Below are 21,448 nucleotides of genomic sequence, written 5' to 3'. Positions count from 1 at the left end.
TTTTCTTGGTTTGTGTTTTAAGCCAGTACTTTAATTGTTTTTCTCCTTGGGAAGTGCTTCTATAAAATGCTATTCTAAGGAAAAGACAGTAAAAAAAATCTGCCAACACCATGATTGCTTGTAATTCGTGTTAAAATGCTATCTATTCCTTGTAACTCTACTTCAGTACCAGATACTTTTGCTAAATTCGACACTGTCCTTGTTAGTAGGTTAAGTTATTGCCACAAGGGTAAAAAGGCTCCTTTCATCAAACACTGGTTCTTATTGACATCTTTACTACAAGCCACTTGTCATGTTATGGGTATTTTTGGGAGTTACAACAGATATGCCTTCATTTCAGACCAGAAGTCTCCACCTCCAGCAAGAGAAATTTCTCTGATCTCAAAATTTTCTACAGAGGTGTCTAGAAGCTTGAGATAGCTATGACCCAGCTTTAATTAGGTTGTAATAGAAATGTAGGTGGAATGTCTAACTGTGGCTGTTTTTCAGGTGTTATGGTCAGCTACTGTTAAATAATGGGTATTTTTGATAGATTGACCATAGAGTCAAAGTTTGCAAAGTGAAAATTTCCCCTCAAAGTTATTTTTTTTTCACTTGGGATGTCTCCTCCAGAGCAAAAGTGGCCTTTACTCACTAACACATGATGAGAGAACACTTTTTTCCTCCTTGGAGACAGAACCTTCTGGTGGATTGAAGAGAGAATCTTGGGATGGAGTTTTTCACCCAGGGCAATTATCTACCCTCAATCCATCACGTGGACCAATGCTTAGTAATCATGTTTACCTGAATTGATTGGCTCATGATAAATTCAATATAGTAAGAGATTCAGGCAAGGCTACAGGTCTGCCACTCATTTGTATTCATGATTTTATCTCTGAATATGATGATTATTCACTGAACAGGGTATTTATGAATAGACTTTGAACCTTTGCAGAATGAAGTCGTTTAAACTTCATGGTTAGATTAGTGTCTCCTGGCTGACAATATTCTTTACCTCTAAATGTATGATCACTGAGGAAACCTTTGTACAAGAATATCTTAGTAAACACATCTTCAATTTTTGCCAGTGTGACCTCTGGTATTGCTACTTAGCACTCCATGATAGGAGTGAAATCATGGTTTGTCCATGTTCAGTCACAAATCACCATTGAGGCTCTAAAGTGCATGCATCAGAGTACATTTTCTTCAGAGAGGCTTCAAGAATTAGTAGAAAAGTGTGTGCAATATTGTGTGAAGGGGACAACATTTTCACACACTTTTCAAATGCTTTTGCTTATAACTTGCATATCTAATGTCTAAATTGAGTGTGAAAATCATCATAAAACTATGTCTATTTTATCATTGAAAGCCCTTGGGTACACCCAAATATGTCTTGATTAGTGTTCCTTTTTAGGTAAACATACAGGCTAATTTCACAGATGTTATTGTTGTCTTTACACAGTGTCTAGCACATATATTTCCATTGTTCTTGTTAAGTAGATTTGGACCTCTGCAACTGGTTGCCATTTCCATGAAACTCAGATTATTGCAGGATGATCTTCCCATCTTGATTGAAACTTTCCAAATTCTAAAGATTTTTTAAGACCTTCATGTTCCTCTTGCTTGAACCTTGATCATGAGCCCATGGAATACAAACCAATGTCAACACCTATCTGATCCTTAGTCCATGAAAATGTTCTATAAAGTTATGCAGTCTTATCCACCATGGAGAGTAGAAATAAAAACAATGTTATCATTTTCTTGCAACTCATAGTCCAGTTCACCCTGTGAAGTAATCAAAGGAGAGGAATGCATTGCAGTTAAAGGAATAAGTGCTTGACACCTAAGCAATTGCCCTGCATGTTTGAGAAGAAACTGGGTGATGCAGAGCAGAGTAAATTTCCAACATTAAAATTAGTTTACATAATTTGAAGAAAGCATTAATGGGCTATTAATGTAAAACCCTGTGCTTTAATGTATGTCTGTCATGTTCATGTGTACTCTTGATAAAGAAAAACTCACTAAAAACCAAGATAAAGAGGAAAGAAAATTTCTTGATTTTCAGTAAAAAAAATAATCAACAGATATCACAGGGAATGTAATGAGTTTAGGAAGGAAAATTTTTCTGTTGAAACCAACTCTGATTTATTTAATCAGAAAAAGTTCATTTATCTTACTTGATGCTCATCTCAATTGGCTCTTAAACCTCAAAATCTACAAGCTTAAGGAAAATTCTCCAATTAACAGAAGGCAAAAAAGCATCAGTTATCAAGGAGACCAAAGAATGTCGTATTTTGTGCTGTTTTTGTAAAAAAATCTATCCATGTCCCTACCATTAATTCCCAGTCTGCCTCATTTATCAGTACTAGTATACCAGGCCGTCTGAAAATTAAGGAAAAAATACACAACTATTTCTGAGTATTTCATTAGTCTACTTTTATTCAAAATATCACTCAAATGACTTCTGAGGCTGTCTGTGAGTACCAACCACTACAGCTGTCATCCTTTTATTCAACTTGAGATAACCATAATGCAACAAAAGTACTTTAATTATCTGATGTTGATCCCATTAAGCAGTGAAGGAGTAATAAAATAATTATTAATAACTTGTTAATCTAGCTAGATTAATCCAGGAAGGCATTTTACATGCAATATTTCATTAACAATAGACAGTGATTCATACACTGATTCTCCTTGAACGAACAGTTCTGGTCTTTCCTTAAGCAAGTTGTCTTTGATCCATGCTAGTAATCTTTTAATATTCCCTGTTGAAAAAAAGACCAAAAAAAGAGGGTACGTATTTTTTGATTGATGAGAGACTTGCAACAAAGCATTTTCATCTTGAGTAATTTTATTAACATCTGTATGCCGATTAAGGCTTTTAGCCGAAAGGCTTAAGTGAACCGCTAAATTCTTCGGAAAATAAGCTCTTAACAGAAATAAATAACGATAATCTGACACTCACATGGCTTTCCATCCTTCTGTAAGACCACGTCATGTTCCTTTACTCTATTGAACAGTAACTCGGCGCCGCCACTTTTAAAGAAGAGAAAGTTTTAGTCAAAGTTTATCTTCTCATCAAAACGATCTGCGGTTGTAAGGCTGGGAGAAAACCTGGAGCAGAACCTTACCTAAATTGTATCGAAATCTTCAGCTCGTCCGCCATGTTACCTCCTGGCGCGCATATCTTTATAGTACTTGTCCGCTGTACTGAACTTTGCGTGCGCCGCATTTCGGTATTGCCTTCCTAGTCAACTCTCCTTTACAGAAGCGTAATCCTTAACGAGCTTGGTTTCTTTCATGATATTTATGACTTCCTCAGTTTTCGTGTTTTATCTTATTCAGGGGAATCTTTCCCCACCACACACACCCACACACACACACACACACACACACACACACACACACACACACACACACACACACACACACACACACACACACACACACACACACACACACACACACACACACACAAGGAAACATTTTTTAATGACGTAAAGGAAAGAGAAGTGACTCGACTCTCCGGCTATACACTCTGACCTTTTCGTAGTTTAAAAAGACGAAGCCTAAGTAACCTTTTTTGTCTACAAGTAAACGCTCATTATCTCAGTGACTGACAATCTCACGATTTAATTTGGCTTTCCCTTTGCGCTCGTAATTGTCTAAATTGTGACGTCATATTTGAATTAAATTCTGTTCAAAGTCGCGACAAACAAGACATGCAAGACAATCAAGAGATAGTAATTTTGTTTTATAGTTTTGAAAAACCACGTTACAGTTGGTAATGTGTTGCAAAATATCTTTCGGGACAAAGTGTGCCAACTACAAAGGTACTTCGTTAAGTGATAAGTTTCTTCGAGTTCGTTTTGTATTTTGCTTCTAATTGGAAGCTTGCTATTATGTGAAAGTTATTTTTTCCTGACAACTGCGCAAATTATTTTCATTGCCAGTGGTTGAAATTTTTGCCCAAGATGGACCTTGTTCTTCCAAGATTACAACAAAATCTGCGCATTGTCGGGAGACAGTTAAGTGAACTGGCACGGATTTCGTTATTTCTTTGTTGCATAATGTGCCTCCAACTTTAATTTCCAGAAATCCACCGGTTTGTTCGTGTGTAACAACAAATGCTCTTTTTCAAGTATGTACATCGAAAACGCATCTGATGGGAGAAAATATGTTGATCAAGGTGGGGGCAAGGCAGGTGGGGGGTGGGGGAAGGGGGGGGAGGTTATGAATTTCTCGAGAGGAGTATTGCGCATTAGGTCTTAAAGCATTTGAGACGTGTCAAGACACTTCATCAAAATTTTTGTAAATATCTTAGCAAAAAGAGTGCTAAATGCACGGTAATACCCTCTAGATATGCTCGTACCACCTGATTGACATCATTGATCTGGTTTGCTGTATTACTTCTGTCTTTCTAGAAATCTTAGAAAAAAAAACTCAGAATCTAAAAGTCATCAAAGGTTAGCTTTTAACCCTAAGCAAAATTTTCTGTAGGATTCGAAAACTTCCATCGAGGATTCGACGAGCAGTCAGACGGAGCATGGAACGTGTCCTTGTCCGTATTGGAGTTAAGCGTCACAGGGAAAGAAAACAAAAACTAGAGCGATTTCAGAGCAGCATTGACAAAATATTTAATGTAAAACGTCGTGGAAGCCGTGGAGCTGAAGAATCATCAGGTTTCATCAGTGAGGAGGATTTGGAAGATGAAGATTTTCCTCCAGACTACAGCAACAGCGAGCTTAAAATCAAGACCATACCGACAGGCAGAGGAAGTTTATTGACTGAAACTGATGACCCGATCGAAATTGAAATGACAATCTTCAAATAGATATCGCTTGAAAGTAACAGACATCTGATAACTTCCCTAATGGGGTATGAAAGCAAAATATGATAGGAAGCTTCTGCCTTCCTGTCAACTGTAATTATACAATCGATTAGTTCACCATAACCAAACTCTCTTGATGGTGACCACACCCAATGTACGTGCTAAATTTACTGTTGTTTTGAATCCAAACTTGATCCTGAAACATAGTCAAACTGCTGGAATGTTAATTGCGCCCCTAATGAGGAAGAACAGGATTTCAATAAAAAAGAACCACAACATGAGACTAACTTTTGGCATTGAGCCATCTCACTCCGAGTTTTATGACAAGTACTATTTGCTGTTTGTCAGGTAAAGACTTGACTGAATAAAAGTCGGTTTGTAACGTGGTCTCCAAATGTCGCCCATGTTGTTAATGAAAATGAGATCAAGTATGTCACACAAGGGCATTCATTAGTGCAATCCGACCTTGGGTACTCACCTACCAACGCATTTTGGCGCAGAGTCTTAAGCGTTTGAAACTTCAAACAAACGATCAATCCTTAATATGCATTTATTAATCGAGGAAATTATAGTGGACATAAATAGCAAACATAAATTATTTTCTGGACCTGAGGTTTGACATACTGATGAAAAGTAATTCAAAAATAGCCCTTGAGGATGTGTGAGTCTCTGGTAAACGTTTTAGAATTCAGCCATCTGAAAATTTGAATTCAGTGCTGGAGAACTTTCCTGGGATATTTTCAGAATAAATTTGGTAGTTCGAGTATGGTGGAACGCACACAAGTTACGGGCTGCGAAAAAAGGGTTAAAGTTCATCTCTCTTTCTAGACAGACATTCCCTTTTTGTCTCTATCGCTCGAGCGCTGGTTATATCAAGATAATTCGTAACAAGCTTTTTAAACTTCAGTCTAAATTCCACAGCAATACGTTGCCTTGTTGGAATATCCTTGGTCAAGATCTCTTCATCCTGTGGCATTCCAGTAGTTCTACCTAACATTTCATCTCTGAGGTGAAGCGTTAACAAATTTAAGGCGACCACTTCGTCCTTGCAAGAGTATGAAGGGTTGGTTCCAACATGAAGCGATGGACTGTTAAATACTTTCTTTAACTCAGATAATTTGCTCGGATTACTTCCTGCTCTCACTAAAGCGTCGACATCTTTGTCCGAAAGCGCTTGTACTCTGAAACTTGGAAGACCTGCTGCCTTAAAAGTGAATTTCTCGCTGTATTTTATTTTCTTCTTGAGTTTTAACATGTCCACAAATCTTCGCCGCATCCTGCTTTTTTGCTCTGGCAAAGGAGTGAAGAATTTGCTTCCCTCAGAAACGAACACGCCATATTGCAGAAGCGTTTGAACGCTGTCACCATTCGGATTAACGTCAATGAATATAGTGTCTCCTTCCTCAATTGTAGTGTTAACACGTCTGTAACGTAGGGCGCCACCCTTGGTCCACCATGTTCCACCAACACTGGGCCGATATGCGAACATGTTAAGGCCCTGAAAAGAAAATAACATAAGTTTTCAACAACAAGTGTGACTGTTAAAAAGGAAGCTAAACTTTTCTATCCGAATTTCGCACCAAATATTGAAGGTTAACACGATGGTAGAGATCCACGGACCCTATGTTTTAAAGGAGAGGAGTCGGTTTAATGGCGGGCATTTTAGGGTCCAGCCTTGGCTGAGTAGTAAGCCATTTCTAAATAAAGGGGGTAAGTTTCTAAAGAAACTGTGGTGCTGCGTCGGTGGGAGAGTATAACAGGGTAATTTAGTGTTATCAACTGAGTTGATAACGTAAGTCGGTCACCGCAAAGAGTTTTAAGGCTGACGTTTGGAGCGTTAGCCCTTCGTCAGAGTGATTGGAGGAATTGTGGGTTGTGTGTGGGTTTATATGCACAAAAAGGAGCTACGCTGTTGGTGGAAATATGGTGACAAGAAAACAAGAACAAATTAGTTGAACGAAAAGCGCTCGTTGATACCGTTGGAATTAAGAGTGCCGAATTGGGAGATAAATTTTTGTTCTAGAGTTTTACGACTTTCCGAACTGCCTAGATTTAAGGAAAGGCCGCAAACTGCGGCCTTTCCCTACATCTGTTTAGAATGATTAGGGAGACTCAAGTGTCTAGCGACTGGTTTGAATGCGTCCTTGTCATTTCTTCCAACGTCGCGAAGGTGTTCTTGGAATCGGTCACCTCGTCGTCTTCGTGTTTCACCAATGTATAACTTTTTGCAATAAGTGCAAGTTATGCAGAAAATGACATTGGCAGAGGTGCACGACTCAGATACTTGTGCATTTGATCAGGTATTCTTTAAGTGAGCTCCAATGTATGCATCACATGACATAAAGATAAGGACGAGTGATTGTAGATAGAATAAAAATTTCCTGGTGGATATGTGAAAATAAGACAACACAGAAAGCTTTCCTTATTTAACACAGAAAGAAGCAAAATGGTAGTTTAAGGTCGAACACTTGAGGAAAAATAACAAATCAGACTGTAGAGAAAATTAACTTACTGGCACAAGGGTCCTGACTGGGCGTCCAGAGTGACTTGTTATATTATAACTGTTTGATTGAACTGCACAAACTGCATTTATCTGAAGCAAACATACAAACAAACAAATTCAACATACACCTAACTGCAATAACTTGTCATAAAAAAATAAAAAATGCCAAAAAGGAAAAAGCCAAAGAGGAGTTTATTAGCCTTTAAAACAACCCTCAGGCTATCTGCTTGGCAGCTGCACAATTTTCATGCAATTTTTATACCAAAAAGTTATTTTAAACTTCTTTAGAGTACCAGACGTTGTTCAGAGATTTCAAGCCATTCCAAGAATAAAAAAATCAACATAACAATGCCATGTGCTTATGCTATATGATAATTAATTCAGATTTGGCATTTTTTTCCTTTTTGCTTTTTTATATAACAACTTTACTGCTAAATAGCAGGTAATTTAGTTTTAACAACCAAGTTGAAAATGTAAATTGGCCACTATAAAGGATAAAAGAGCTGACGTTTTGAGTGTTAGCCCTTTGTCAGAGCAATGGGAATGATGGCTTGAAACATCAGCTTGTTTACCCTTTGCGGTGGCCAATTTACATTTTCAACTCAGTTGTCAACACTAAATTACCTGCTATACTCTCCCACTGAATGCAGCACCACAGTTTCTTTAGAAACTTACCCTCTTTATTACTGCTAGATAGGTGTATACAATAGATCTGAATTGTTCCTTTTGTCATTCATGCATCACTTAAATTTTCCAGAACAAGCAGTGTTACATAAACAAGAGTCCACTATCTTTGTAAAACTCTCAGTACTTACTGCAAAAAATGAAAATTCCTGCAACGATATGATACTCCTCGGTAATGTGATGTTACTTGACACAAACTTTCATAAGTTTTGTTAGCAAGATATCACACTGGAATCACAAGGAACTATTCATGTGAGTTAAGGGGTTTACAGATCAAGGGAAACACCTGCTTACTCAACCTTGAAAAAAAGACACTGAGATATTTGTCACACGAAACAAGCAAAACAAAAATAAGAATAATACCTGATAAGGTACCCTACTTAAACTGGCATCAACTACTGGTGTTAAGGTATTTCTTAATATTTTACCAAGGTCTCTGGGGTAAGGTCCTTTCCATAGAACAAGCCAAAGCCATTCAGTTTTGGTGTTATGTTAGCTGCCAGCCTGGAGACCATTTCCTTCCATTCAATTGCTCTCTTTAGTAGTTTTTCATCTTGCAGCTCCCTCAGCTCCTCTTCACTCCACATCCACAAAGCATTGCACTGATGGTTTATAAGGATATTAAAGTAAGGTAGCCATTGCTCATCGCTGGTGTGAACAGAATAAAGCACAAATATTGCCATCTGCATAAACCGCATTACTTGTCGTTCCAAGTAATCTGGATGGTTAAGGATCTGGTGCTGAACAAGAGATAGCTGCTCCAGTGTTGGACCAATGGTTGACCTGATATGATATAAACCACACAAGAATCACTGAATACTTAGCTCTGAACTGCCCATTCAGGATTAACAAGAAATGTTACCAATATAAAATACTTATTGCATTGTGATTATCACCATATGGAATTTTGTATTTTCTAGCTTCCCACAATGGATCCCACCTAGATCCCTTCCAGGTAGAAATTCTTTGTCAGGGCGATCCTTTTTTTTTCCATTTGCTAACAATATGAGTGACAGTGTGATTGAAATTCAATTTGAGGGACAGGGAATGAATTTGGGAACACAATTAAGTTTCAGGGTCATAATACCCTTTATAGTTATTATTCCAGAGGCTCATAAATGCAATATCTTTTTCTTAAAATGAGCCCCCTTTCTTCCTATCTTCCTTTCAGCCATTCACCTTTGCTTCACCTGACTTCCTATTAAATTGTAAGATGTAGGCATCGATACTATATAACTTCTGCCAAAATATAGAACCTCTAATACGTAGTTTGACAGTAGGACTATTTAAGTAGATCTAGTTTGAAATTAGGACTATGTTGAGACTAGCATGGGTATCAGAGGTTGTTTTGGGAAGAAGTGATATAGCAACAATGTTCGCATCTCATGACTTAACATCAGTATTACGGGGCAACAAGGTATACTTCACCGCTCAAGTTTCAAATTTGAACAGCAAACTTGAAACACCCCAACAGCCGGTTTTGGCTACTTTTGACAGTATAACATGGATTCAAGAAACGAATGTATTTTTTAAATAGAACAGCTTAAATATGTAAACTTCTAGAGATGGCGCTACTATACTTTTCAATCGTGGCAGAGTTCACTAGTAAAGACTCGGGAACCATCAAAATGGACTCTTTGTCTACAATACGTCTATCTGCTACAGCAGTGAGCTTGTGGTATTTCCTTTCCAGAAATTTACAACGGCATTTTCCACCACGATCATCAAACCACTTACGGAACTCAATCAAGTCACCGCTAGTTACTAATTCCGTGCCTTTGAGGAAACATAGGAAGAGGACAGTCAATAGTAAAGAGCTCGCTGAAGTCAATTTAGCTTTCATTGTTCATAAATGTTGTGACAATTCCTTTGAAAAATTCCAAATACGTCGATGAAACGTCTTCTGATACAATGGAGCCTTGGAGGAAAGAAAAGATCCTAAAATCAAAGAAATGTGGTCTTATTAAAAATTTAACAGCTTCAAGGCAGGCAAATGGCCATAATTTGTAAGGCGCTTTTGGTTAAACTGCGAAGAGATTAGGACCGAGTCGCGCCGGTTGCCAAGCAAATCAATATGGCGGAGAGTTCGTCCATGTTGTAAACAAGCCTCTTTAAGTGAAGTTTATTTGATAAGTGGCGTTAAAGTAGTCTCATTATCGTCTGAAATGTGAAAATTTAGACTCAAGGAGTTGAAGTCTTAATTGTGTTTTTATTCTTCCTTCTTTCCATGGATGGCTGTAATGTGAAGTCGAAGTTTGAATCAAATTTTTACATTTAAAAAATAGTTGACTTGTTGAATTCTGTGATAGTTTAACTGGAATTATTAATCCAAGAAAAAGAACTTCAGCCATGGAAAAGGTGAGTCAGATTTGTTTTGTCCCTACAAATATCACGAATTATGATACTAAACATCATATAAATCTTTACTTGTCTTATGTTTAACTGTGGAAGATACCGGTATAGTAAGCAAATGATGAGTGAACCAAATCACGATGAACATTTAAACCGACAGTCCAAGACACCATCTTAATCCTTGTTAACCATCTGCTGTATCATCCCAACTGCATTAAATTATTCTATAGTAGAGAGAGAAATTTAAGCTAGCGGCTTCGAGCTACAGCCATTTATGGCTGCCTTGGCTTGTCAGAGAAAACGTTGGAGATTAAATTTGCAGCGAAAGTCGCCAATTTTTTTGACTAAGACACAATTTCTACTAAAAATTTAAATACAATATCAAGCAAACACATGATGAAATGATAGAAAAATATCTACTACAGAATTTTTTATTGATCCAGCACTAGTTTCTTGGAATTGATTTGAGAAGAAATATTTGGCACACGGTAAGGAAAATTTCCAGTAAGATCTTAAGAGTGAAAGGGTTAATTTTCGTATTAAAATGTAGTGTTTATGATGCAAAGTTGAAGTGAGATGAAAAATGGCATACAATGCTATAACGACTCCATCACTTTCTGTTGACCATGCATTTCTCAAAGACAAGCAATATGCTTAGCAAAGGAGTATTCCATTAAATATTGGGATCAATGTCAGTAACTAAACAACTGCTCACATACCCCTCCCCTAATCCAATATTAACCCTAACTTGTCATCAGTTGACTGTTGTTAGATCAGGGGGAGGGGTAGGTGTGTAGTTGCTCAGATACTGACATTGATCCAGTTATTGCATAATTTTTTCAGTGCCTGGATAATTTTCTCCTGGCAACCATTTTACTATTTAAGGGGGCTAAAGAGTGATTTTCAAAATAACTTGAGTTTGACACCCTAAGCTGGAAAATGAGAGGATTCAAAGACAATATACCGAGGTTGTTTTTTCTCATTTCTTAATTTGCAGTTGAGAGCACTTTGCTCAAAGGGAGACAGAGCCTTTAAAAATGAACAGTACCTTCAAGCCATCAGTTTTTACTCTGATGCTTTGATGCTTTCACCTTATAATGAAGATGTTCTTGGCTGTAGATCAGTGGTGTATGCCAAGTTAGGCATGTTCAATGAATCCAAAAAGGATGCTGAAAGTCTTATAAGCATAATTCCACAGAAACCCAAGGTAAAAAATTGCACAATCACATACATATGATTTTGAGGAAGTTTTAACTTCTTTTAAAAAAGAAATTTAGTTTCTAATTGCAATCATAACATTTCAAAAATTTCATAATAAATTTGATATTATCATGAACAGTAGTCACTTGAGCTACAGATCAGATTTCAACAGTTGGTAGGTTTGTGATCAACCCCATTTTTTAAGACTATAAGTGCCAAATAGCTTTGATATCTGTGATAGTGGAGTTTATAATTTTTTGGAGGTAATACAGTCAATTGCTATCTTAAAAACTGTTCTTTAATTTGTATACAACAGATGACTGGCAGTAAAGGGTTGATGTGGTTGTATTCTCTGGGTTGGGAGGTCCAAGGTTAAGCTTCTGTTGGGTCATAGTTTTCCTAAGAAAATCACTTAAGTTGAATAGGACTTCTTTTCACCAAGAGAAGTAAATGAGTATTGGTGATTTGTTAAAGAGACCTGGAAAAAAAAATGCTCTCAACTGGTAATCCATGATCAACCAATATACTTGTGATCCCTTGATGACAAGAAACTAGAATAAGCTCAAGCCCAATGGGCCCTTGTTGCAAATTTATTTTAAATTGTATTTACATATACATTAACCAGTCTGGTTAAAACATGACAACAACCTGGTTATTCTTGGAAATACAGGGCCATTTTTTGAGAGCTGTCTCACTTGAAAACCTTGGAAACTACAGAGAAAGTTTAAGTTCATACTTGAAGGCTTATGAGCTGGACCCAGGACACCCAGCTGAACTCCTGCTAAGAATTGTTGGAGCTGTTGGGTGCATCTGCCAAATGTCAGAGATGGAAGAAATTTCTCTGTCAGACCAAGGTACTGTCAATAACACGTTTTCAGTCTTTTGATATGTAAATTTTTTTCGCTTATCACAACTGTCTCAACCAGATGCAGGCTTATTAGGCTTATGCTAATAGGCTTATGCTTATGCCTGTGCAGAGAGCTCAAGATTTTATGATTCAGAGGCCTTAATATGCAAAGACTCTCAAAAACTTAAAATAGAAATGGTGCACTCCTTTTCCTATTTCAAAGCCTGGATTGGCCACTAAAGTTAATGAAGAAGTCTTCAGTTATTATATGGTCAATAATATTCATTTTTTAATTATAATGAAACATTTCATATACATAGGTAATTAAATTCTTAGATTTTTCATTGTAGTTGTGATTAACATGTCTTATATCTGGTTAATTTCAGGAGCAAGCTTTCAAAACTTTGAGAGTTTTGTCCAACTTGGCAAAAGGTTGTATGAAACAGAAAACTACAAGATTTGCATAAGTGTCATCATGACAGCCTTAAAGGCACATTATGGTTGGGATGAACAGCTGCTGTACTCACAAGCAAGCATCAAACATCAGCATGGTGAAAAAGATTTTGAGAAGACAAAGAAAGATATGCAAAGCCACAACCATATCTCTAATGAGTTTGATTCAGAAGTCTCTCATTCTGGGTATGGGTTTGCATCAATTTATGTTGCAACTGGTAATGATGGAACAGAAGAAAAGGAAAGCCGTGAAGACAGCCAAGGGTCACTACAGAATGGCAGAGCAGTTATGTTGGCACTGCTTGTTATGGCTGAAGCTCACTACTGTTTGTACCAATACAGCGAAGCTCTTTGTGTCTCTCAAAAGTGTCTGTCTGTAGCTTTAGATTTCAAGGACAAAGAATATGAAATAAAGTGTTACATTAAAATTGCAAACATCCATCATAGACTTGCACAGTATGTTCAAGCTGTGTCTTACAATGGCAAGCTGTTAGGTGTGGGAAGAGATCTGCAGAGAAGTGGTGAGGATAAAGAAACATTTAAAAAATACTGGAATAATGACATTGAACGAACAGCAGTCTGGAATTTATCAGCAGCATATAAACTCATGGGTGACTACAAAAAAGCCCTACACCATGCCCAAGAGTACATGGAATTATTGAAATTTATCGACCAGGGAAATCTAACCACAGCTTATTCAAATCTAGGTGAACTGGAATTACTGCAAGGTAATTATGAAAAATCTTTGGAGTGTCACAAAATTGAACTACAACTTTGCAAGAAATTTAATGATCGTCATGGTGCTGCTTATGCTTTTGGCAATATTGGCACCGTGTATGCAAACATTGGAAACTTTCGATCAGCAACTGTCAATCATGAGCAACACTTGAAACTCGCACAGAACTTGAATGATAAAGTCTCAGAAGTTATTGCATTTAGGAACTTTGGATGTCTTTATAAACTCATGGGGGAACATGCCAAAGCTCTTGGTTATTTTGAGCAGCATTTACAGCTTGCTAGATTGAACAAGATGGAGGCACTTCAATGTAAGGCATATGGACTTGTTGGTGCTTGCTACAGAGACCTTCACCAGTTACACCATGCTCAGTATTATTATGACACATGTTTGAAATTGGCCATTGAGCAAAATGATCTAGAAGAAGAACTGGAATGTAATCTTGCCCTTGCACAGATTTCAAAAGCCATGAGAAATTTTGAAACTTCCCGTCTGTACTTCAACAAAGCCATTCCTGTCTTGGAAGACAAGCTGTTGTCAAAGCATGGTAATAGATTGATTTACAGAGATCCCTTGCTTGAAAAGCTGGATCAGTGTTATAAGGACCTGCAAGAAGCCCTGATTGAGATGAATCTAGAAGAGGAGGCCTTAGAAATTGCCGAACACTGCAGATCACGAATTCTTGTCAGCATTATTAGACATAAGAAAATTCTAGTCAATTCAGAGGCCTCGTCAACACCAAGTCAGCGACTTGTTACAGCATACTCAGCAAAGGATATAATGAGTATCGTTGATTTGCAGCAAGCAGCATTGTTGTTCTTTTCTGTTATTCCTACTGGCTTCCTCTTGTGGGTTCTGTCGCCAGGGAAGGGCATCGTGAGATGTCATTGGCACAAGAGTTGTGACCATTCTACATTTACCAACAAAATAAAACATTGTATCAAAGAGTTTCACGGCAACTACAAGAAGAGTTACAATTGTGATCACCGAGCCCTACCCGAATCTGTAACAGGGAAACGCAGTGAGTCAGTGAATGAAAAAGAAGACAAAAAATCTTGCTATTATTGTGAATTTTTGTACTCTACCAAACTGACACCGCTTCAGAAGCTGCATCATCTGCTTTTAAGTCCTATTGAGGATGAGCTGAAAATTGAGCTTGGAAGTGGCGTCAATGAACTGGTTATTATTCCAGACTTGGAAGTTAATTCAGTTCCTTTTTCTAGTTTACAAGACAAAGAAGGGAAATTCTTGCATGAATTCTTCAATGTTCGAATTCTGCCATGCATTAGAACAATTTCACAGAAAGGAGAAATGCTTAAATCAAATGCAGGGAAACAAGTGGCAGATTCTTTCGAGATTCTCGTTCAAGGAAATCCAGACATTTCTAGAGTAGAGTTGAATGGGAAAGTATGGAGTCCAAAGAAACAATCTGGTCTCGCTGAAGAAGAAGTGAACATTATTGCGTCCTTGCTGGGGGCGGATCCAATCACTGGTCGCCAGGCAACCAAGGAGCACTTTCTTACGATGTTGCCTCAAACAAGCGTGGTTCATTTAGTGACTTACGGAAGCTGGCCAGATGCCTGTATTGCTCTGTCTCCAAACACGTATCACTATGGCGACCCTCCATCGGAAGATGCATTCTTAGTGACAGTGTCGGACATAGCCATGTTAAAATTGTCCGCTAAGCTTGTGGTGTTAAACGCATGCTGTGGGTGTGGCCACCAGTATTGCCAGTTGAAGCATGCAAGTTTCGACCTAGCAACAGCTCTCCTGGCAGCTGGTGTACAGTCTGTGATGATGCCATTGTGGTCTACCCCTCAGGCTGCAATGCTGAACTTGTTTTATAAGTTCTACACTGGTTTGGAAAAGGTATGTAGCCATTTATGGTATGATAACACCCTTGAGTAACGTACGTAACGTAACGTAACGTAACGTACGCTCTATTTCCGTCAATCTCTTTGTTCCGTTCTTCCTTCCTCCCCGAGAAGAGACAAATAACATAGTGTTCATCATGGGAAGTCATGTATTAATGCCGGTTAAAAAAGTAATTAACTGATTGAATAAACTTTTCATCGTGTATCTAAATAATACCAAATTCCTCGCCCTTGCAAGGAGTTTACAAAAAATTGAAAATGAAGGATGAGGCGTAAGGAGGCAGTTTCAATCTTATCGTATATCGAAACTGGAGAACCGCACAACAGGCAGAACACGAAATACGTAAATCAGTAGCACTTCGTTTGTTTAGTGCTAGCCAGTCATAGTGATTTTGAGACTGTTATGTTTTATTTTTAACTGTTGTCTTTAGGGCCGAACTGTCAGTGAATCACTAAAAGAAGCGTGGACCCTTTTGAGGAGTGTTGAGCACATGTCGAGCCCAGACTCGTGGGCGTCATTTGTTCATGTTGGGTTTGACACCGCAGTAAATTTCATGAAGCTGAGGCATCAGCTGTTTGATGGGGTATTGGATCAAGTGGTGAAAAGTTCATCTCCGGAGAGGTTTCCTCTGGTCACTGCAGAGACACTGGACAGCAAAGGTTAGTCTGGCAGTTTTGTTCTTTCTGATTTTTAAGGAGCTTTCTATCAACAACTTATGGCGGAGCTGGTTCTTGGTGGTTTAAATGGATAGCGAGAGTCTACTCTTCAATCATCTTCAGCAATATCTCGCTCTCGTACATTTCTTTCCTATCTCGGATTACGCAGACTGACAGGCAAGCCTGAGAATAGGAACGTTTCTTAGAGTAATAAACAAAGTCCCAGGAACGGAAGGAAAAAAAGTGAGTTGCATTTTGAGTCGAATACAGGACGCTTTTTCCGAAGCAGCGGACCTTTAAATCCTTCAACGCCGAGAATTAATAAGTATGTAACCTCTGCTAAGAATAGAATTAACTGATCCACAAATAGGTGATGAGAAGTGACTTACTTATCGGTCAGTGGGTGATATCTCGGTTAACATCAATCTCTCTTAACTAATTGACAGTGAAAAGTATAGGAGCTAGAAATCAGAATTCCAGGTTAGATCTGGAAAGCTTAATGGTTCAAGGCGTCTAAAATAGTATTTTTATTCATTATTGGGTGTTTTTATTTAACTCTGTAGTCCCTTCAGTTACGTTTAAAGTGAAGAAATTTCAAGAGATGCTGACACAGCTCTTATTACAGCACACATCAGTATCGTATGTGCTGCCAGCTCTCCGGGACTTGGTAAGATAAGAGCTAACTTCACGGGTGTACTACCAATGAATTCTTGTTATTTCTGTGTTATGTAATTATTAACCTTCAGTTATGTCCTGTGAAGGACTATTGTCGGTAGCTGTCACTAACGTTTCAACAATTTAATCAGTTCCGCTCATATTGTCGAAACGTCAGTAACCACTACTGACAACAGTCCTTCTCAGGACTACACTCACCCGAACGATCAAACTACACTATCACATATTACCTTCCTGTTCAAACCATTTACTGGAATACAATTTGTAATATATTTTAATAATCAATAATAATAATTAATAATTTTAATAATGCGTTTTTTTAATCTTGGATAATCAAATCCGAAGCTATCAAGTGTACAATGAATGTAAGTTATCAAGTGTATGATCGGGTCATATGCCCCACCCCTAGTCGTACAAAAGTCTACCATTCTCTAAGATCTCAGATGATCTTTTCACGGATAGTTTGAGATGTATTGACTCGTTATTCCAAAACTGATCCCTTGAACCATTCTCTTTGTTTTGAGTGTTTTACTTGACGGCTATTCTAAACCTCTTGGCCACTCACTCTCTTTCAATTTTCAAACTTTCAGATACAGTTGGCTCATCAAATGCACTTATTAACTCACCATCCTGAGCTCCTCCTTAAGGGGGACCCAACTATGTGTGCACAACTGAGCTCCCATGTTCTGGAGTCCCCTTGTGCCAGAGAGTTCCTCATCTTCTTAGGGTTTGACTTTCAAATGGACGGTGCACATGACAAAGATCCATTTGTTGTGTTTCCTCACTGGGACCCTGACGGGACCCTGACTATGACGTCACAAATCCTGCAGGCTGTTTGCGGTAAGTAACGTTCACGTGCCATCAATGGTCGTGGACAAGTTGGACGTAAAGGTTATTGCGAGGCATAGGAGCAATTAGTAACTCTGCTCGATGAGCTACGTTCGTTTAGTCCCTCATAAAATGTGCTTCAGTAAAGGCGCTTTGTTACATTATTTTTACATCATTTTCTTCGATAAGTATATTTGCCTTTCACGGAATAGAAACCACAATGATATGTTTGGTGATGTTGAAAATCACCAAAACAGGAAGAATGAACCAGAAATAGACGAGAGTGGTTAATGATGTTGTAGACATAAACAGATAGCAAATTAAAAGTCTCAAATTTCCGGGCTAACGTTTTTTTCTAGACGTAGCTTTCTTAAGAAGTTTATGGAAAATTAGTATTGAAAACTCGCGTAATCTCACCATTTTGTTGGCTAATTTTTTGTTTATTTGTTTTTCAGTATTTATTTATATTTATTTGTTCAATTGTGTAGATATCTTGAAGGAATCTTCCAGTGGAGGTTACGCCTTAGCTAAGATCACAAACACCTTGAAGAAAAACACCATGGAAAAGCTCAAAGAATTTGTAAGTATCTCATCACTTTAGTTTACTCTGCAGCGATGAACTCTCTAGTGGAGCTGGACATATACCCACGACTGCTTCTACTACCCATACTTATTTCAGAATCGTTCTAATACATAATGTGAATTACGATAATCATACGCTCTTTTACCCGCTTCAGCTCAGCTTAAGCAGTCGTTACCCTGAGAGGATCATGAAGACGAGTGATTTTGTCCTCCGCTCATTGTGGTACAATCCTGAGTTGCAGCAGCTCCTCGCCTCCTTTGGCTTTTACGAAGTAGGACAGTCGTTACTTTTCAACAAGACCGAAAGAAACCAGCTCATGTTGAAATCTACACTGGCTGTGGTCACAGCTTTGCTTGGTAAGGGGATAAAACCCTTCATAAATCTAGGCGCAAACTTTTAAGGGAAAGTTGTTGTAGTGGAAATGTGTTTTCTTTCTTTCATTTCTTGCCTTTCTCTTCTTTCCTCCTATTTTTCCAAGAAACAACAACAACAACGAAATGTTAATCGTCTTCTTCCTGCACAGATTACATCGAGAAAGGGAAAACACGGACTTATTCGTCCCTTCGTGAGGTAAATACCTTGTGTTTCTTAAGAACAATTTTCTTGTTACTGGTCTATACCGGGACTATGCATCAGTAAATCCCATTCAACTTTAATCCTTTGAGAAGCGGTGACCTACTGAGTGCCTCCCAGTCCCTCCCACCAACGAGATCTCTAAATAGAAATGGAGACCAGCGAACTGTCCGGGTATCCAGACGAAATTCTGAGGGGGTGGGGAGGGGTGGCGTAAAATGCGATAGACCAGCATTCCACTTGAGGAGGACAATAAATACTCCATTTTCTTCATATTTTCTTCGCATTTTCCTTTTATTGATACAAGAAACAGAAACTATTAAGTATAATGTTTTAGTTGACAGCGACTTTTAAGCGACCTCATACTACTTGTGGACCTCATTAAAACAACAACAACAACGTTTTGAGAACATCACTATTATTCTATTTCCCAAACCACGTGTCATGACCATGATCCTCTTGGCCTCTTGTGTTTCAGTCTGTCTCTTCTGGTGGACGTCCCCCCAAACTTTCCTCACTCTCGCCCCAGCTCACTCCATCCAAACAGGTCAGTTTTATATTTTAGTATTCGCTATGAGACCCATGAGTGCTATTTCTACTAAGAATGGGAATGTGTGGAAAATCCACGATTGCATTGGTTTTGCTTTACTTTACTCTATTTAGAAAACGCGCACTACACTCTTAAACTGTCACATACAAGACTAAAACCAACACGATTTCGACGCTCACTCTTCTTTTAACTTTTTAGTCTCCGTCGTTCCTTGTGGTAATTTCTATCATTTTAGTTTTGGTTTATGGGTATATGCTTCAAGTGTCTGACTTTCTCTAGCGTTAGCATCGATTTTTCTATTGATATAGCTGTGATCAACCTTCAAATTAGCAAGAGATTGACTAGTTACAAAACGAGTGAGACTGTCGAAAATAACGGTACTTACGGTAACAGTTGTATATAAAGTATGGCCTGTAGTGAAACTAGAGTGTTTGTTGGCCACCTGGTGCATAATGTTAAAAAAAAAAAAAACAAAAAAAAAAAAAAAACAGCAACAACAATAATTGTCTATTCTTTCGCAGATTGTGATGGAGACTCCATGGATGTCTACAAAGTCTGATAGAAGTGAAAATGAATTGAAGATGGCACTTGCCAAAGAGTAAGTTTCCAGTGTCTTAGAGCTTGTATAGAGCACTTTAACTCGAGTTGCGATCATCTATGAAAATGCCTCTAAACGAAAAAAAATTGTTTGCATTGGAAAGGAGTTAAAATCCCGGAGGATTAGCTTGGTGCACCAACATGGCTGCCATTCCGTGGCATTGGTACATCAAAATGGCTTCTGTGACCTTATGGGGAACACTCCTTATCACTTTTGAGTCCTCGCTGGTTTAATTTTAAACCCTTTTCATTTTGCAAGGTGTCAATCTTTTGTTGCGAATTGTAGGGTGAGATATTCTCAATCTGGAAATAGCCTTGGAAATATCATTAGCGGTTGTGATACACACCTTCTAACGGGTACTCACAGAGCGCGGTGTCGTGAACAGTTCGATTAACTTTTTTTTATTTTCCCAGATCTTTTTTTTTTTTTTTGACTTAAACACATTAGTCCAACGCACTAATTTCCCCTCAAAAAAAAGTTGCATTTGATTTGAAACTGAATTTTTCTGTAGATTGGAAGGAATCAATAAAGAGTTCGCAGGTCATGTGACGATATCAAATTACTGGCATGCTCAGTTACTTCGGGCTCAGGTAAACATCTGATGATTGGTTCTTTTTACTTTTAATGTTTAAGTGAATTGTAGGATCGTCAATAAACGAGGTTAAACAGCAAGCAGCGTTACGTTCAAACCGTTTAGTGAACGTTACGGATGTCCTTTTTTCCAAAAGTAAACAGTTTTTACTTTTGTGTGTGCTCTTCTTTACGGAAGTTGGATGCTCCTTTATTGTCTCACGTCAAGCTGTGGCAAAATACTCAAACGTGAAGTCTTCCCTAGAATTTTTTCTCACTTAGCTCAAGTGGTCTTCTGCTCTTACCAATGAGTTTTGTAATAATGTATCGTTGATACATTAAACGATGAGAAATCGCGCCTAATAGTGTCGTTTTGATGGGACAGGTTCGGTATAGGTTTAGTAAACCGACATACGTGTACCGTATTAAAATCTTTCCCTCTTTCCCAGTCTGCCCCCGGTTCTAAACTCCCGGTCATTGGGAGTGAGACTCAGAACAAGCCTTCAGGAAAAGCGCGAACTGTAGAAAAGGCGGGAAAAGTGAAGGTGCAAGCCGGTATGACACCCTCTTGCAACCGGCGGCTTGTAGAGGAGGAGCCACGGCTTTCAATCAACGACACCAGAGAGAGGCGCAGCGAGATCTACAGGATTTATGCACAGCGGTATGATGATATTGCCATGCATAAGCGGCATAAGGTTCGACAGTTGTTTATGTCGCAGATTGAAGATCGTGGAGAATATCACTGACACTGACAATTAGTGTGCAACTTGCTGAACTTTATCGCATCTTTTGAGCAAATTAGTTTTTTTGAAGATATTTTAAATTCGTCGCGCCCTATTAGATCTGAATTTTAAATAAACTCAAATCATTATTGAATAATGAACTACTGTTATTTTTCTGTTAAAAAGGAGATTGATGAAGACCTCATGTTACAGTTTTTCAAGCAAAAGTAATC

General features: G+C 38.2%; 4 protein-coding genes across 4 annotated transcripts; 2 read left to right on the top strand and 2 right to left on the bottom strand.

Moving 5' to 3' along the window:
- Positions 1–3,361, bottom strand: LOC113668196 (ubiquitin-related modifier 1). Its single transcript, XM_027184074.2, has 5 exons — positions 3,111–3,361; positions 2,945–3,015; positions 2,663–2,744; positions 2,313–2,361; positions 1–1,764 (listed from the first exon to the last, which is right to left on the bottom strand). Exons 1-5 carry the CDS (start codon positions 3,209–3,211, stop codon positions 1,696–1,698), a joined length of 372 nt encoding a protein of 123 aa, XP_027039875.2. The 5' UTR covers positions 3,212–3,361; the 3' UTR covers positions 1–1,695.
- Positions 3,362–3,656: 295 nt separating this feature from the next.
- On the top strand, positions 3,657–5,091 carry LOC149047145 (uncharacterized). The gene is made up of 3 exons (XM_089205395.1): positions 3,657–3,812; positions 3,933–4,006; positions 4,480–5,091. Exons 2-3 carry the CDS (start codon positions 3,954–3,956, stop codon positions 4,811–4,813), a joined length of 387 nt encoding a protein of 128 aa, XP_089061521.1. The 5' UTR covers positions 3,657–3,812; positions 3,933–3,953; the 3' UTR covers positions 4,814–5,091.
- Positions 5,092–5,345: 254 nt separating this feature from the next.
- On the bottom strand, positions 5,346–10,029 carry LOC113668217 (uncharacterized). The gene is made up of 4 exons (XM_027184100.2): positions 9,578–10,029; positions 8,426–8,780; positions 7,323–7,403; positions 5,346–6,308 (listed from the first exon to the last, which is right to left on the bottom strand). The coding sequence occupies exons 1-4, from the start codon at positions 9,838–9,840 to the stop codon at positions 5,616–5,618; spliced, it is 1,392 nt and encodes a 463-aa protein (XP_027039901.2). The 5' UTR covers positions 9,841–10,029; the 3' UTR covers positions 5,346–5,615.
- A 13-nt stretch (positions 10,030–10,042) lies between these two features.
- Positions 10,043–21,369, top strand: LOC113668182 (uncharacterized). Its single transcript, XM_027184058.2, has 14 exons — positions 10,043–10,355; positions 11,347–11,556; positions 12,220–12,403; positions 12,783–15,454; positions 15,891–16,119; positions 16,680–16,783; positions 17,382–17,631; positions 18,108–18,199; positions 18,357–18,558; positions 18,726–18,772; positions 19,254–19,322; positions 19,847–19,923; positions 20,435–20,513; positions 20,943–21,369. The coding sequence occupies exons 1-14, from the start codon at positions 10,347–10,349 to the stop codon at positions 21,237–21,239; spliced, it is 4,521 nt and encodes a 1,506-aa protein (XP_027039859.2). The 5' UTR covers positions 10,043–10,346; the 3' UTR covers positions 21,240–21,369.
- Positions 21,370–21,448: the final 79 nt, after the last annotated feature.

The sequence above is a fragment of the Pocillopora damicornis genome, chromosome 4 (assembly GCF_964200805.1).
Source record: "Pocillopora damicornis chromosome 4, jaPocDami1.2, whole genome shotgun sequence".
Taxonomy (NCBI): domain Eukaryota; kingdom Metazoa; phylum Cnidaria; class Anthozoa; order Scleractinia; family Pocilloporidae; genus Pocillopora; species Pocillopora damicornis.
The sequence above is the reverse complement of the archived record's forward strand: the minus strand, read 5'-3'. Positions and strand labels throughout refer to the sequence as shown.

Coding starts and splice junctions, on each gene's coding strand:
- LOC149047145 (XM_089205395.1), top strand. CDS start 3,954: ATGGACCTTGTTCTTCCAAGATTACAACAAAATCTGCGCATTGTCGGG. Junction 4,007..4,479: donor CTGCGCATTGTCGGGAGACA/GTTAAGTGAACT, acceptor AATTTTCTGTAG/GATTCGAAAACTTCCATCGA.
- LOC113668182 (XM_027184058.2), top strand. Junction 15,455..15,890: donor TCTACACTGGTTTGGAAAAG/GTATGTAGCCAT, acceptor TGTTGTCTTTAG/GGCCGAACTGTCAGTGAATC. Junction 16,120..16,679: donor AGAGACACTGGACAGCAAAG/GTTAGTCTGGCA, acceptor TTAACTCTGTAG/TCCCTTCAGTTACGTTTAAA.
- LOC113668196 (XM_027184074.2), bottom strand. CDS start 3,211: ATGCGGCGCACGCAAAGTTCAGTACAGCGGACAAGTACTATAAAGATA. Junction 3,016..3,110: donor AAGATTTCGATACAATTTAG/GTAAGGTTCTGC, acceptor CTTCTTTAAAAG/TGGCGGCGCCGAGTTACTGT. Junction 1,765..2,312: donor AGGCAGACTGGGAATTAATG/GTAGGGACATGG, acceptor ATTACTTCACAG/GGTGAACTGGACTATGAGTT.
- LOC113668217 (XM_027184100.2), bottom strand. CDS start 9,840: ATGAAAGCTAAATTGACTTCAGCGAGCTCTTTACTATTGACTGTCCTC. Junction 8,781..9,577: donor AACTCTGCCACGATTGAAAA/GTATAGTAGCGC, acceptor ATATCATATCAG/GTCAACCATTGGTCCAACAC. Junction 6,309..7,322: donor CAGTCAGGACCCTTGTGCCA/GTAAGTTAATTT, acceptor TTTTCTTTTCAG/GGCCTTAACATGTTCGCATA.